This window comes from Choloepus didactylus, chromosome 14 (assembly GCF_015220235.1).
Source record: "Choloepus didactylus isolate mChoDid1 chromosome 14, mChoDid1.pri, whole genome shotgun sequence".
In the NCBI taxonomy this organism is placed as follows: domain Eukaryota; kingdom Metazoa; phylum Chordata; class Mammalia; order Pilosa; family Megalonychidae; genus Choloepus; species Choloepus didactylus.
The window spans coordinates 3,796,355-3,810,498 of NC_051320.1; the positions used below are offsets into that span (position 1 = coordinate 3,796,355).

At 37.6% G+C, this 14,144-nt stretch overlaps 1 protein-coding gene across 1 annotated transcript in view; it reads right to left on the reverse strand.

The window, feature by feature from the left end:
• Positions 1-14,144, reverse strand: part of PRKDC (protein kinase, DNA-activated, catalytic subunit) — a 228,453-nt gene that overhangs the window by 184,155 nt on the left and 30,154 nt on the right. Inside the window, exons 14-21 of the mRNA XM_037802445.1 lie at positions 9,178-9,227; positions 8,447-8,572; positions 6,524-6,676; positions 4,891-5,006; positions 4,528-4,687; positions 3,597-3,683; positions 3,030-3,149; positions 2,431-2,590 (exon numbers count right to left, since the gene is read on the reverse strand). Of these exons, the coding sequence (XP_037658373.1) occupies positions 2,431-2,590; positions 3,030-3,149; positions 3,597-3,683; positions 4,528-4,687; positions 4,891-5,006; positions 6,524-6,676; positions 8,447-8,572; positions 9,178-9,227 (972 nt within the window). The remainder of the gene's footprint in view (positions 1-2,430; positions 2,591-3,029; positions 3,150-3,596; positions 3,684-4,527; positions 4,688-4,890; positions 5,007-6,523; positions 6,677-8,446; positions 8,573-9,177; positions 9,228-14,144) is intronic.

A 14,144-nucleotide genomic window follows, 5' to 3' on the forward strand; every position in this document is an offset into this window, starting at 1 on the left:
GCAAACCCATGGACTTAAAATCTCAAGTATACGTTATCAGGAGATAGAATGAGGGTGGAATATGGGGAGCTGATGCTTAATTTGTGCAGAATTTTTAATAAAGTTTAATTGTAAATATTTGGAAATGGACAGAGGTGATGGCAGCACATTATTATGAGAGTAATTAATAGTCATGAATTATGGGTTTGATTGTGGTTGAAAGGGGAAGTTTAGGGTTGTGTATGTCACTAGAAGGAAAGCTAGAGGATGAAACATGGGATTGTATAACACAGTGAACCCTGTTGTAGATGATGACTGCAGTTAATTGTACAAATATAAGAATGGTCTTCAATAAACTAGAAAAAGTACATTACTATTATAAAGTATTAATAATAGGTGGTGTGCCAGTTTGAATGTATTATGTCCCCCAAATGCCATTATCGTTGATGTAATCTTGTGTGGGTGGACCTATCAATGTTAATTAGACTGTAATTCTTTGAGTGTTTCCATGGAGATGCGCCCCACCCAACTGGGGGTGATGACTCTGACTGGATAATTTCCATGGAGGTGTTGGCCCGCCCATTGGGTGGGTCTGAATTAAATTACTGGTACACTATGGAAGATCAGACAGAAGGAAGGAGCTTGCTACAGCCAAGAGGGACACTTTGAAGAAAGCACAGGGAGCTGCAGATGAGACACATTTTGAAGACGGCCATTGAAAGCAGACTCGTGCTCTGGAGAAGCTAAGAGAGGACACATACCCCAAGGGCAACTAAGAGTGACTTTGAAGAGGAACTGCAGCCTAGAGAGGAACATCCTGGGAGAAAGCCAGTTTGAAACCAGAACTTTGGAGCAGATGCCAGCCACGTGCCTTCCCAGCTAACAGAGGTTTTCTGGACACCACTGGCCATCCTCTAGTGAAAGTACACAATTGCTGATGTGTTACCTTGGACAGTTTATGGCCTTAAGACTGTAACTGTGTAACCAAATAAACCCCCTTTATAAAAGCCAATCCATCTCTGGTGTTTTGCATGCCGGCAGCATTAGCAAACTAAAACAGGTAGTATATGGGAAAAAATAGATCTAATGCAAACTATGGGCTATAATTAACAGTAATATTGTAATATTCTTTCATAAATTATAACAAAGGCCCCACACCTGTACTAAGTGCAAATAATAGGGGTACTATAAGGGGCATGCGGTTTTTCTTCTTTGAGAATGTTCTCAAATTGACTGTGGTGATGAAAGCACAACTCTGTGATTATACTGAGACTGAGAGCCATTTTTTGTACACTTTGGGGGGATTGTATGGTGTGTGACTAAAACTGTTTAAAAAACAACAAAAAAAAAGAATCACAGGAATTTCCCTTAACATAAAACATCCACAGATCTTTTCAATGAGTTAATTAACAGAATTAAACTCTAGAAAGCAAACGAAAGTACCACAAAGATATTTGCTTTACCAGATACATTCACTTTTTAAACTACATGCATTCCTTATGTATGTCAATTTTAAAAGCTTAAGTAAGCTATAAACATTAACTAGTTTATATTCTGTCTCCAAAATATACTTATTATTACCATAATTTACATAAAAATCTTCTAAAATTTCCTTCATGATCTCTGAATATGCATTGAGAATGTCACAAAAACAAGACACAGTGAATGGAATATGTCATCTTTCACCTAATGTTTCCAAACAAACAAACAATAGTTAGCAACAATGATTTACACGGGTGAAACAGCACAAATTAAAACTTGATTTTCTACTTTAATGATAGTAAAGTTTAAATTCTTATAAATACTTCAAGGTCTTTCTTCTAACTGAATCTTTTTTCTCGTTTCATCTGTTAACAACGTACCATTTCATTCGGGTTTAAGTAAATCTGTCCTCCCTACCAGAAGTACTACCTTTTTTGACTGGTAATCCTTTGCCTGGCCAGATGATTTTTCCTTTGAATCCTTCCCAAATCCTGTTTCTTCTATGATGATTCCCGCCCCGCCTCCCACCCCGCCAATTCTTTCCTGGCAGGCATTAGTGCTTCTTCAGTTATATTCTAAAAACCTATTGAAACTAGGTCCAAATATAACATTACTATCGAATGTTCTGGTTTTTTAGTTCCTCTTTGATTTATTCAACGTTTTACTGCAAGAAAGAGTATTAGAAGCTATAAAGATATTTAAAAAGAGCCCTTGTCCTTGAAGATTTTATAAATCTCAGTTGAATATTAGTGAATAAGATAACAAATAGTTTTAATGGCTAAATTTTATTTCCTATTGTGCCTTTTCTATTGAAATGAATTTGGCGAGATCACAAAAATACTAGTCAAACATACTCTGAATATGTTGGGTTCAAATTTCATACATCGCAAAAATACAAATAGTCCTACTATAGTTATCACATTGCCATTTTAATTAAGATACACAGATGATAATTCTACTGAAAGTTACCTGATAGGGCTGAAGTTTTCAGATAACCATCAAGGCAGGGTAGAATATCTTGGTAATAAGGCTGAATTTCACATTTGCGAATGTGAACTGACCATTCTTCTAGGGCATTCAGGCCTACTTCTGCCAATGGGGGATAGCTCAGGCCCAGTGTGAAAGCCATCTATATGTTAATATAAACGCAGAAAATTGAAACAGGGAATTAAAGATTTAATTTAAGATTTAAAGGAAAGAAAGCACCAGTTAATCGTAGTTTCTACTTCATATGCTTTTCTATTGACGGAACATCAGACGGTGCTGGAAGCGGGTGCACCACGTAATTAGCAGGGTAACAACCGCCAGTCTGTGTAGCTGATGTTACACTGCAGACTTCCAGCACTTGCAAAGTCTAATGCTCACATCAACCTGCAAAGGAAGCACAGAGAGGCCAAGCCACGGGCCCCAAATCCCAAGGCCGTATGTGGCAGAGGCAACCTGAACCAGGGGTATCTGATGGCAAAGCACCTGCTGCTGTGACTGCCATGGAAAGGCCTTGATCTCTCAGTGTGTGGAGAAATGAAACACTGCATGCAGGAATGAATCTGTCAAGATAACGCATCTACCTGCAATGCAGGAACGTAGGCTCTAACGTCAAGCTCAACGATGTCAGGTGGCAGGGACAGAATAAAGGTCAAACAAGAGGCCAACAGTTCATCTTTATATTGCTTCATTTTGACTGATACCTTAAACAAGAACAAAAAGACAGTGCTGTGTACCTCAACAGAGCCTATCATTTGAAAATAAATTAAGAAAATATTTACCCCATTTTCAAATAGGACAACAATGGGCATGCAGCCTTTATTTGATATCACTACATTCATCTATCAATTAAGCAGCTATCTCTGGAAAAACTTCATTTGCTGAAGTACTTAATTCTCCATAATATGTAAAAAGTTTAGAATCTATTTAATTCTGAATTTTCATCACTTGATTAATTTATTTTAAGAAAACTCAAGGGACTCCTAAAGCACAATTTCCTTCTTTAGGTCATTTTAAGACCTTAATCCCAATATGGATTTGGTAAACCAATTTTTAAATAATTAAATCACTCATGATCACTATGATTCTTTCAATATATGTCCATCTTAAATAGCCCATAACAACACTAAGATAAATCATTTGAAAATTACCTCTTTACCAAATTTTGCAAATAAAGCAAAACAAGAATACTTTTCTGAGTCCTCAGGAGCATGTTTCCGACTCTTTGGACTAACGCCCTGTCAAATAAAATATTCAATAATTAGTAATTCTGTATCCTAACCCAGACGATTCCAACATGTCCTCAGGGGGTGGACCCATTCTCCCTTCCCCAAGGTGTAACTGAGAGGGGAAGGGAGAACAGGTTAAGACAGGGTTCCGAGGCCATGGCCAGGCAGAGTGGAGCATAAGTGGGGAGGTGGATGGGAACGGGCAAGCCCACTGCTCTCTTTCTCCATCTCCAATAAGACATCAGGAGCCAAGAGGGACAGCTCATCTGTGGTTGACCAGTCAGATGCCTGGCGGCTGCCGGGAACCACCACTAAGCACCAGCATCACCTGGGGGGCTTGCTGTACAGGGATTGCTGGGACCCACCCCCAGTTTCTGGAGAGAGCCTGAGAATTGCATTGTAACAAACTTCCAAGTAATGCTGACACTGCTGGTCCTGGGACCTCACTTTGAGAGCCCCTCACCCCTATCTAACATAACCAGATGGGGACTTGGGAAATCAGAACAGATAATGCTATTAGTTAACTTTTTAAAAAGTATCATCCAATTGCCACTCACATCAATTCTTAAAGACACATAGAACAGAATTAGATTTTAAAACTATAATATACTATAATCACATATTTTATAATGTATATTATAAAACATATATTATACTAAATATTATATATACTATTTTATAAATACATAGTATATATTATAAAATAAAACATATTATACTAAATATTATATATACTATTTTATAAATACATAGTATATATTATAAAATATACTATAATCACATACTTTATAATTCATATGTTTATACAGCCTAAAAATCAAAGGATATTCAATGTCCCCCAAAAAAGACTTACCTCAAAATATTTTATTTTCTTGGCATTTCTTACTACAATGGAAAGCAATTTATAGAAACCACTGATGAGTGGCAACCGTGTAGCATGCAAAATTAATTCATATGTAAATGAATATACCCATGGCACAAAAAATTCTACATGTTTCTCAGGAAGAATCTCTCTGTAAAAACAAATTACATGCTTAATACAGAAAATTTTATCACACTAATAATTTTATTCAGCTTTGAAATTATAAGGGCATGATTTTAGATTTTAAGTATTTGACTACTTCATTTATTACAGATATATGTGGGGTTTTTTGCTATATTAAGTTCAAATAACTGATAATTTTCACTCTTAAATAATTAGAATTTCAAAAAATACCTGCAAAATTCCACCAGGTTAATGAAAGCTGAAAAATCTTTAGGTTTAGCAGGATGCAAGTTAGCTGCTGGATCTGAAGTTGGGATCACCCACACATCAGTAGCTTCATTTTCACCCTAAAAATTAATTGTACCAAAACAAAAGCTGTATATCATACCATTCAACCACACATTCATTCAACAAACAACTTCACCAGCTGACTTCCCAGTCAGGGCCTGATGCTGTGAAGAAGGAAAGCAAGTGAGAGAGCGTCTAAGGATGATGGAACTCACAGGAAACATCTAAGACGGGCACATGGAAGCAGAGAAGTCATAAGAGATGGTGCAAATACAGAAATAGGAGGGGTGAGAGGAGCTGGCAATTAAGCTTTGCCTGAGGCAGTGTTTCAAAAAGTAGAAAGCATCAATAATAATTTGGACATTCCAAACTCAGAAAAAGAGAAATAGCGGAATAATTAACAGTAATAGGAAAGATAAATAAAAAATGTGATTTAGGGGGGAAGGTCAGTTTTAAGCATTAAGTTTGTATTATCAAAATCAGGTGGAAATGTTAAACAAGTCATTAGAAATAAAGAATGGGACCTGTAAAAAAGGGTAAGAGTGGAAACAGATTTATTTGGGAAGTGCTAAAAGAGGTGTGAGCTGACCCACTGGAAAGAAGGTCAGGGAAAAGGAGAGAGCAGAAAGCAAGAGGAGAGAGGGAAGCCACTGAAAGCTACAAAAATGACACAGACATGCATTCTAAAACTCAGTTTTGTTGGATGACATAGTTCCAGTAAGTCCCTTTTTGCAGGGTTTTTTTTAATTAAATATTTTACACATACATGAAGTTTTTATAAAAGGTAATAAAAACACATTGTTGCTCCCATCACCCAGGATTAAAAATAGAACGTTACAAAAGCAATAAAGCCAACGTGATGACTGGCCTTTTATCATTTTCTTTTACTTATACTCTGCATATCCTCCCCCTTATCTTGTTTAAGATCAGGGCATTGCAGAAGTACATATGTACTAACTCTAATAAGCATAATTCCAGTTTGAAAAAAAATCACCGCAGATCTTATGTTTCCACTAGAGTCAGTTTCTACAACACTAGCCTCGTTACCATCCTGTTTTTTACTAAAACTCCTCAGACTGAACAGAGCAGCTCCTCGGTGGCAGCCTCGAGCCCCGAGATATCTTTCACCCAGGCCAGGAAAAGGGTACAGAAGAAGGCATGGCACAATCTTCTTTCTCTGCCTGTTGTACAGACATATTCAACTATCTTAAGAACACATTTAACACCTTGCACCCCAGAGCTTGAAGCTTCCTTAGCTACAAACAAAAGGAATTCTAGGCCTTCCTATTTTACTGCAAAAAATCACGTCTACACAAATGAGGAACAAATGAGCCTAGCAAACTTTCCAAAAAATTGTTTTAACATATTAAACATCTAAATTCCTTTATGAACAATCTAGTCATCACATTTTCTACACATTAGGCTATGTCCAATAGAAAACCATCATGACACATATCGATTCTGAAGAAACCAATTTTCTTTAATCCCCTAAAAATGTGCTGTTTTACCTGACAATGTTTAAAAGCAAAGGGAGTTGATAAAACAATGATGCAAATTATTTACAAAAATTCCTAACCTCTTGTTGCCCAACATTCTGTTTTTCTAGTGTAAGATCCAATTTCTCAACAATCTTCAAAACAGATTTTATAAATTCATCATAAAGCAAACGATTCAGACTTTGAATGGAGGAATTCACAAAAGGAAATGCTTCATCTGCTAAAAGAGAATCCTTTAAATAAAGAAAAATAAATTTTAAATGTTAGTGTGAAAAAGTAATAGCATGAAGTATTAAATAAGCACTGAAATGAATACAAGTGTACAAGTATATGTAGGTATTATGGAAACAATGCTGTGTAAACTAAAGAATATTTTACTTGGAAATTTTTAACCCACAAAATTTGGACACCTTCGTAAATTACTATGATAGTCTCATTTCAGTCAGATCATACGATTTATCCAGTCATGTAACAAACGCTCAGTACACAGTAGTAAATGAGAAGATATAGTCTAATCTGTGCCAAAGCATTATCCTAATTAACTTGTGTGTCCACACACACACAATACAAACACTATGTATTCATACATGTATGTGTATGTACATATACATACACATGCACACACATATATACATACATATGGAGAAATATACCTCCAACCTCAGAATGGATTTAAAAGTTTAATCTCCCATCTCTTTAAAAAGTGAAGCTATTCTACCATTCCAAAATTATAGACCAATTACTCTGCCTATACTCAGTCCAATGGAACTTAAAAAATCTCTCTTAACATTACATACAAAAAATATGTTAGGTAAAATTACTAATGACCACTATATTATTTACCTCAGTAAGAAAATAAATGAAACCCCTAGGATTTTTCACAGGATAGGAATCAGCTAGGCTCTTAATGCTTTCTCAAAATCTGTTTTAAAGTCAGTACCTGACTTACAGAAGGCATTAAAGAAACATCTGCTAGAAACAGATAAGGCAAGAGGTGTTAACAATCACAAGTGTTTTAAATAATAGCTGTGTGCCAATCTCCTTCTTGGTTATTAAATCAATGGGATTGATCTTCATCTTTAACACAGAGAGAACAGCACCCCTATGGTGACAATACTGTTATACTTTCCGCTACCTAGAAGACTGGAGCTGTTAGAAAGAACAACTTAGCATCAACTATACTACATTGCCACTTACAGCTAAACCGAGGACTCAGCTACAGTACTTAATTCTAAATGAGTTCTATTTTTTTTTAATCTTATTAATTGCTTTTTCCTAGTGTAACTTTAACTGTCCTTACACAGTTTTAATTTTTTATTACTTGAAGTTCTTTTTAAAAAAAAACTTTTGAAAGTTGATAAAAGATAATTCCAAAAAAAAAAAAAAAAAGATAATTCCAAATAAATATTAAATCTGTCTTAGTTTGCTAATGCTGCAGAATGCAAAACACCAGAGATGGATTGGCTTTTATAAAACGGGGATTTATTTCGCTACACAGTTACAGTCTTAAGGCCACAAAGCGTCCAAGGCAACACATCAGCAATCGGGTACCCTCACCAGAGGATGGCCAATGGCCTCCGGAAAACCTCTGTTAGCTAGGAAGGCAGCCGGCGTCTGCTCCAAAGCTCCGGCCTCAAAACGGCTTTCTCCCAGGACGTTCCTCTCTAGCAAGCTTGCTCCTCTTCAAAACATCACTCCCAGCTGCACTCTCTTTCTTCCCCCCAAGTCAGCTCATTTATATAGCTCCACTGATCAAGGCCCACCCCGAATGGGCGGGGCCACGCCTCCATGGGAACATCTCATCAGAATTATCTCCCACAGCTGGGTGGGGCACACTCCAAGCAAATCTAACCAACACCAAAACTTCTGCCCCACACAAGACTATAAAGATAATGGCATTTGGGGGACACAATACACTCAAACTGGCACAAAGTCTAAAACTGTGGTTACTAATAAAGAGAGGAACTAGGGTGCTTCCATGGCTTTAAAATTGTAATTTTTACCATCATCTGGTCACAGCTCAGGAGATTTCTAAAAAGATCCAAATAGTCCTTGTAGGTGGGCACCTTCCACTTGCCCGTCCTGACTTCCCCCAACACATGGTCGTCTTCAGATTCGGATGCAGGGCCCTGGCCAGGAGAAGAAGTAATGTAGTTCCTGGAGTGTTCACACAGTAAGTATCCCTGATAGGATATACTGATTTTCATAATTTTCTAGGCTCATACAGCTACCAGTACTAGATTATACAACTAGATTGGGGAAGACATATTATCTTATGAAACAATAGTAAAAAAAAAAAAAGCATGATTTTTATAATGGTGACAAAATCAGTGCTGCACCACTAAGTATCCTGACATATATCCAATGAATACAGTATCAATCATTTATCTCACTTTCTTACACAGCTCAATCTAGCATCTCATCCTGTTTCCTGTAACTCACAGTAATTAAGAGATCCCTCCCTAACACATCTTAGCATTTTGCTCTAAAGGTTCAAGTGAGAAAACATTTCCTCTTTGTAAAAATGTGTAATAATGGTCAAGTTATGCTTATGGATGTTTCATAATGTAGGAGTTTATTCACCTGACAAAAGATAGAAGCATTATGTGCTACATTTTTCATTAAGTAAGGCATGGCTAATAACTTAGAACACTTTTGCATATTTACATACTAAAAATCTCAGCAACACTTCCAACTTCCAATGACAACTCAAAATATTTGATTCCAAATTTACCTTTTGAAGGACCACTGGTTTAGAACATATTCTGATCAAACCCTGATGTACTGAAAAAGAAAATGAAAGAGACACTGAGAAATACAACCAGAACAGTCAACAAAATGACAGCCACAATACTGGGGGATATAACTTTACCTCTCAATTTTCTTCACTAACTTGTTTAATTCTTTCAGTTTTAAATTTTGACCTAATATTGAGATTCAAGGCAAGAGGAGGGAAAAAAGATTAAAAAAAAGGGTGAAGAAAGAGGACATCTGGTCCATTAAAATACTAGGAACACTCTAAGAGGCATCAAAACACATAAAAGAATTTTGCAAGCTTTCCTGACATACATCAAATAACACGGTAAGAACTAATCATTCATTAAAAGACATAATAGGTTGTAGACCAACATCGTGGCATAAGACACTCGAGATGTCTTATCTCACAGAATCACTGAACAACTAGCAAAAACTGGCAAAACCATCTTCCTCAAAACTCTACTATAGGATTGCAGTAACTGGGCAAATGCCAAATCAAGGAAACACAACTTTACAAAAGGTAGACGATGCTCCTGGTTTCCCTGCTGGTCCCTCTCTCCCCCATCCCAGTATGGTGTGGATCAGCCCGCATGCCCACGAAGAGTCCCTGGTCCTGTTCCAGAGGGAGCAGAGTAAACCCATGAGTATAAGGTGCCTGTACACTGGTGCCAATCAAATCTGGCAATGTGCCTATCAACCAATGGTGGCAGCCTGAAAGACTGAACCAGGAAACTTCCTCTGTGGCTCAACCTCCCAGAACTTGCCCTGCAGGCAGAAGCAGCTTGCAGACCACTAAAGCAATGTATGAAAAAATTAAGTCAACGTGGCCTGGAGCAAAGGATTACCTGCTTTAAGTCATGCTATGGAGCACCCAGGAAGGGAAGAAATTCTATTTCACAGAGAGTACAGTGGGCATTTGAATTCCTGTAACTGGGGCAATTCCTAAGACACAAGCAAGCACATAGCCAGGGTAAGACATAGGCTCAGAAATGATGGAGAACACAATACACCTCATATTCCTTCAGTTGATCTTCTTCATGGGGGAGTTAAACTCTGAATGAGAGCAGCGACCCATGCAGAATCAATTTGCAAAGACTATGAAACGTGTTTTTTGTGTTGATTTGCCATTGTTGTTGTTAGCTCCTGGCATCAAGGAAATCTCTGTCATATCACTAGCAGGATACAAACTTAAGAAACGGACAGCTCAGAGAACTAAACACAGAGTTAACACTTTAAACTATTAAAATGCACAGTGTGCCACAAAACATTACAAGACAAACAGAGAACAGGAATTGATGGCCCATCAAAAGGAACAAGATAAAAATGAAGAAAGAATCAATGAAGAACACCACTCTGGACATACCAAGCAAAAAATTAAAAAAACTGATTCTCAAAATGCTCAAGAAACTAAGGGAAAAAACAGAGAAAGAACAAAAGGATATCAGAAAAATAGTGAATGAACAACATGAGAATTTCAATAAAGAGAAAAGTATTTTAAAAGAGAACCAAACAAGAATGCAGGGGTATTGGCCTGCCCTACCTCGATGGTTGCTAACATGCTCACAGACATAGGGGACTGGTGGTTTGATGGGTTGAGCCCTCTACCATGGAATTTGCCCTTGGGAAGACTGTTGCTGCAAAGGAGAGGCTAGGCCTCCCTATAATTGTGCCTAAGAGCCTCCTCCCGAATGCCTCTTTGTTGCTCAGATGTGGCCCTCTCTCTCTAGCTAAGCCAACTTGAAAGGTGAAATCACTGTCCTCCCCGCTACATGGGATCAGACACCCAGGGGAGTGAATCTCCCTGGCAACGTGGAATACAACTCCCAGGGAGGAATGTAGACCCGGCATCGTGGGATGGAGAACATCTTCTTGACCAAAAAGGGGATGTGAAAGGAAATGAAATAAGCTTCAGTGGCAGAGAGATTCCAAAAGGAGCCAAGAGGTCACTCTGGTGGGCACTCTTATGCGCAATATAGACAACCCTTTTTAGGTTCTAATGAATTGGGGTAGCTGGTGGTGGATACCTGAAACTATCAAACTATAACCAAGAACCCATGAATCTTGAAGACAATTTCATAAAAATGTGGCTTATGAGGGGGGACAGTGGGATTGGGGGGGCCATAGGGATGACACTCCTGTTTGTCTAGTTTGTGGTTGGATGAGTGGAAAGGTGAGGGAAGGAAACAAACAGACAAGGGCCCCCAGTGTTCTTTTTTACTTTAGTTGCTCTTTTTCACTTTAATTGTTATTCTGGTTATTTTTGTGTGTGTGGTAATGAGGGTGTCGGGGATTGATTTTGGTAATGAATGTACAACTATGTAATGGTACTGTGAACAATCAAATGTACGATTTGTTTTGTATGACTGCGTGGTATGTGAATATATCTTAATAAAATGAATAATAAAAAAAATTAAATCTAAAAAAAAGAAACCAAACAAATACTGCAGTCGAAAACCACAGTAATTAAATGAAAAATTCCCTAGAGAGTTTCAACATATATGAGTTGGCAGAAAAAAATACAAGTGAACTTGAAATCAAGACAACTGAAATGATTCAGGCTGAGGAGCAGGAAGAAAAAAGAATTTTAAAAAATTAACAGAGCCTAAGAGATATAGTCATATGTGTTATAGAAGTCCCTAAAAAAGAAGAGAGAAAAGGGCAGAAGGAATACTCAAGGACATAATGGCAGAAAACATCACAAATTTAATGACAGTTACACAAATGTACATATTTAAGACAACCAAGAACCCAAACAGGATAAACTCAAAGAGCACCATGCCCAGACACGTACTAGTCAAACTGTCAAATGCCAAATAGGCAAGAGTTCTTAAAGCTGCAAGGGAGAAGCAATATGCCATGTACCCAAAGGAATTCCATTAAGCTTAAGTGCAGATTTCTCATCAGAAACCATGGATGCAAGAAGGCAAGGGGATAAAGTATTTGAATTTCTGTTAGAAAACAATTATCAATCAAGAATTTTATAATTAGTGAGATTGTTTTCCAAAGGGCACGGAAGACATTCCCAGATAATCAAAAGCTGAGGGAGTTTGTAATCATTACATCTGCCCCACACACAATGCTAAAAGAAGCCCTTCAGATTGAAAGGAAAAGACACTAGACAGTGGACTGAAGCAGCATAAAAAGTAAAGACCTCCAGTAAAGGTAACCATAGGGTAATTATAAATGCCAGTACTACTGTATTATATTAATTGCTATGTAGCTCCACTTTTAACTTTTTTCAGGTTCTAAAATACAAATGGATAAAAAGTAATGATAAATCTATGGCTCTGGACTAACAAGTTATAATGATGTAATTTGTAACAAGTACAACTAGAGGGTGGGGAGAGGGGAGGATAGGAAAAGTTTGTGTATGTTATAGCAATTAGGTTGGTATCTGTTCTGGTTTGCTAAAGCTGCCATTATGCAAAATACCAGAAATGGATTGGCTTTTAAAAAAGGAATTTATTAGGTTACAATGTTACAGTTCTAAGGTCATAAAGGTGTACAAACTAAGGCATCAACAAGGGGATATCTTCACTGAAGAAAGGCCAGTGGTGTCCAGAACACCTCTGTCAGCTGGGAAGGTATGTGGCTGTCTGCTGGTCCTTTGCTCTTGGGTTGTGTTTCAACATTACCTTCTCCAAAGTGTCTTTGGGCTTCTGTCTTCACTCCTCTCTCTCAGCTCCTGTGCATCGTTGCTCCTTTCCCCCAGGGCGTTTCTCTCTAAGCATCTAGGGGTCCTCTCTTAGCTTCTCTGGGGCAAACTCTGGGCTTCATCTCTTAGCTTAGCATCACCAAATATCCTTCTGTTTGCATCTCCAAGCATCTCCAGGCATCAGCGTCTATGTCAGCTCTTGAGCTCTTAAGTACTCCAGTGAACTAATCAAGACCCACCCTGAATGGACAGGGCCACACCTCCACGGATATAATTTAGAGTTCTCACCCACAGTTGAGTGGGTCACATCTCCTTGGAAACAACCTAATCCAAATATCCCACAAGATTGGATTAAAAGAATATACATTTTGTGGGGGACATAATATATCACCAAACTGGCACAATATCATATCAAATGTGATTGTTACAGATTTAGGATGGTAACTTAAAGCCCCATTATTACCACAAAGAAAATAAGTGAAAAAATAGATACATAAAGAAAGGAGAAGGAACTTAAAATGGTACAATACAAAAAAATGAAATAAATATGAAAATAGGCATTCATGAAGAATTCAAGTACAAAAAGGCATTAGACTTATAAAAACCAAATATCAAAAGGAGAGAAGCTCAGCATTATCAGTAGTTACTCTGGGTATAAACAGATTATTCTCCATGTATGATCTGTTATTTTTCTTTATGTGCTTTCAAAGTCTTCTTTATGCTCATCTAGTGTCTTCCTAATATGCTTTATCTCTTTAGCCATTTCCTTGAATAGATTTAGGAGATTTGTTTCAATATCTTTGATTAGTTGTTCCAAATTCTGTATCTCTTCTGACATCTTAATTTTTACTTTTGAATGAACCATATCTTCCCACACTTTAGTATGCCTTGCAATTTTTTGCAGCTATCTGGGCATCTGATTAACTTGATGGGTTTATTCTGAAGGTCAGTTTCTTTCTCTTGTCTAGGATTTTGTTATTGATTGGGTTTGTATTAAGGCTCTTTGACAGGTGGTTGATGAGTCCTTCCCAGCCAATACAGGGCCAGGTACCCATGCAGGTGATGGAGACCCAATCCAAAGGGCCGTGGGAGAGGGCCTGAAAAGATTCCAAAAAGCAGAAAAGGCATTTGACAAAACCCCATATCCTTTCTTGAAAAAGACACTTTGAAAGATAGAAATAGAGAGAAACTTCCTCAACATAATAAGGGGTATATATGAAAAACCCACAGCTAACACTGTACTCAATGGTGACAGAATGAAAGCTCTCCCTATAAGAACTGGAACAGGA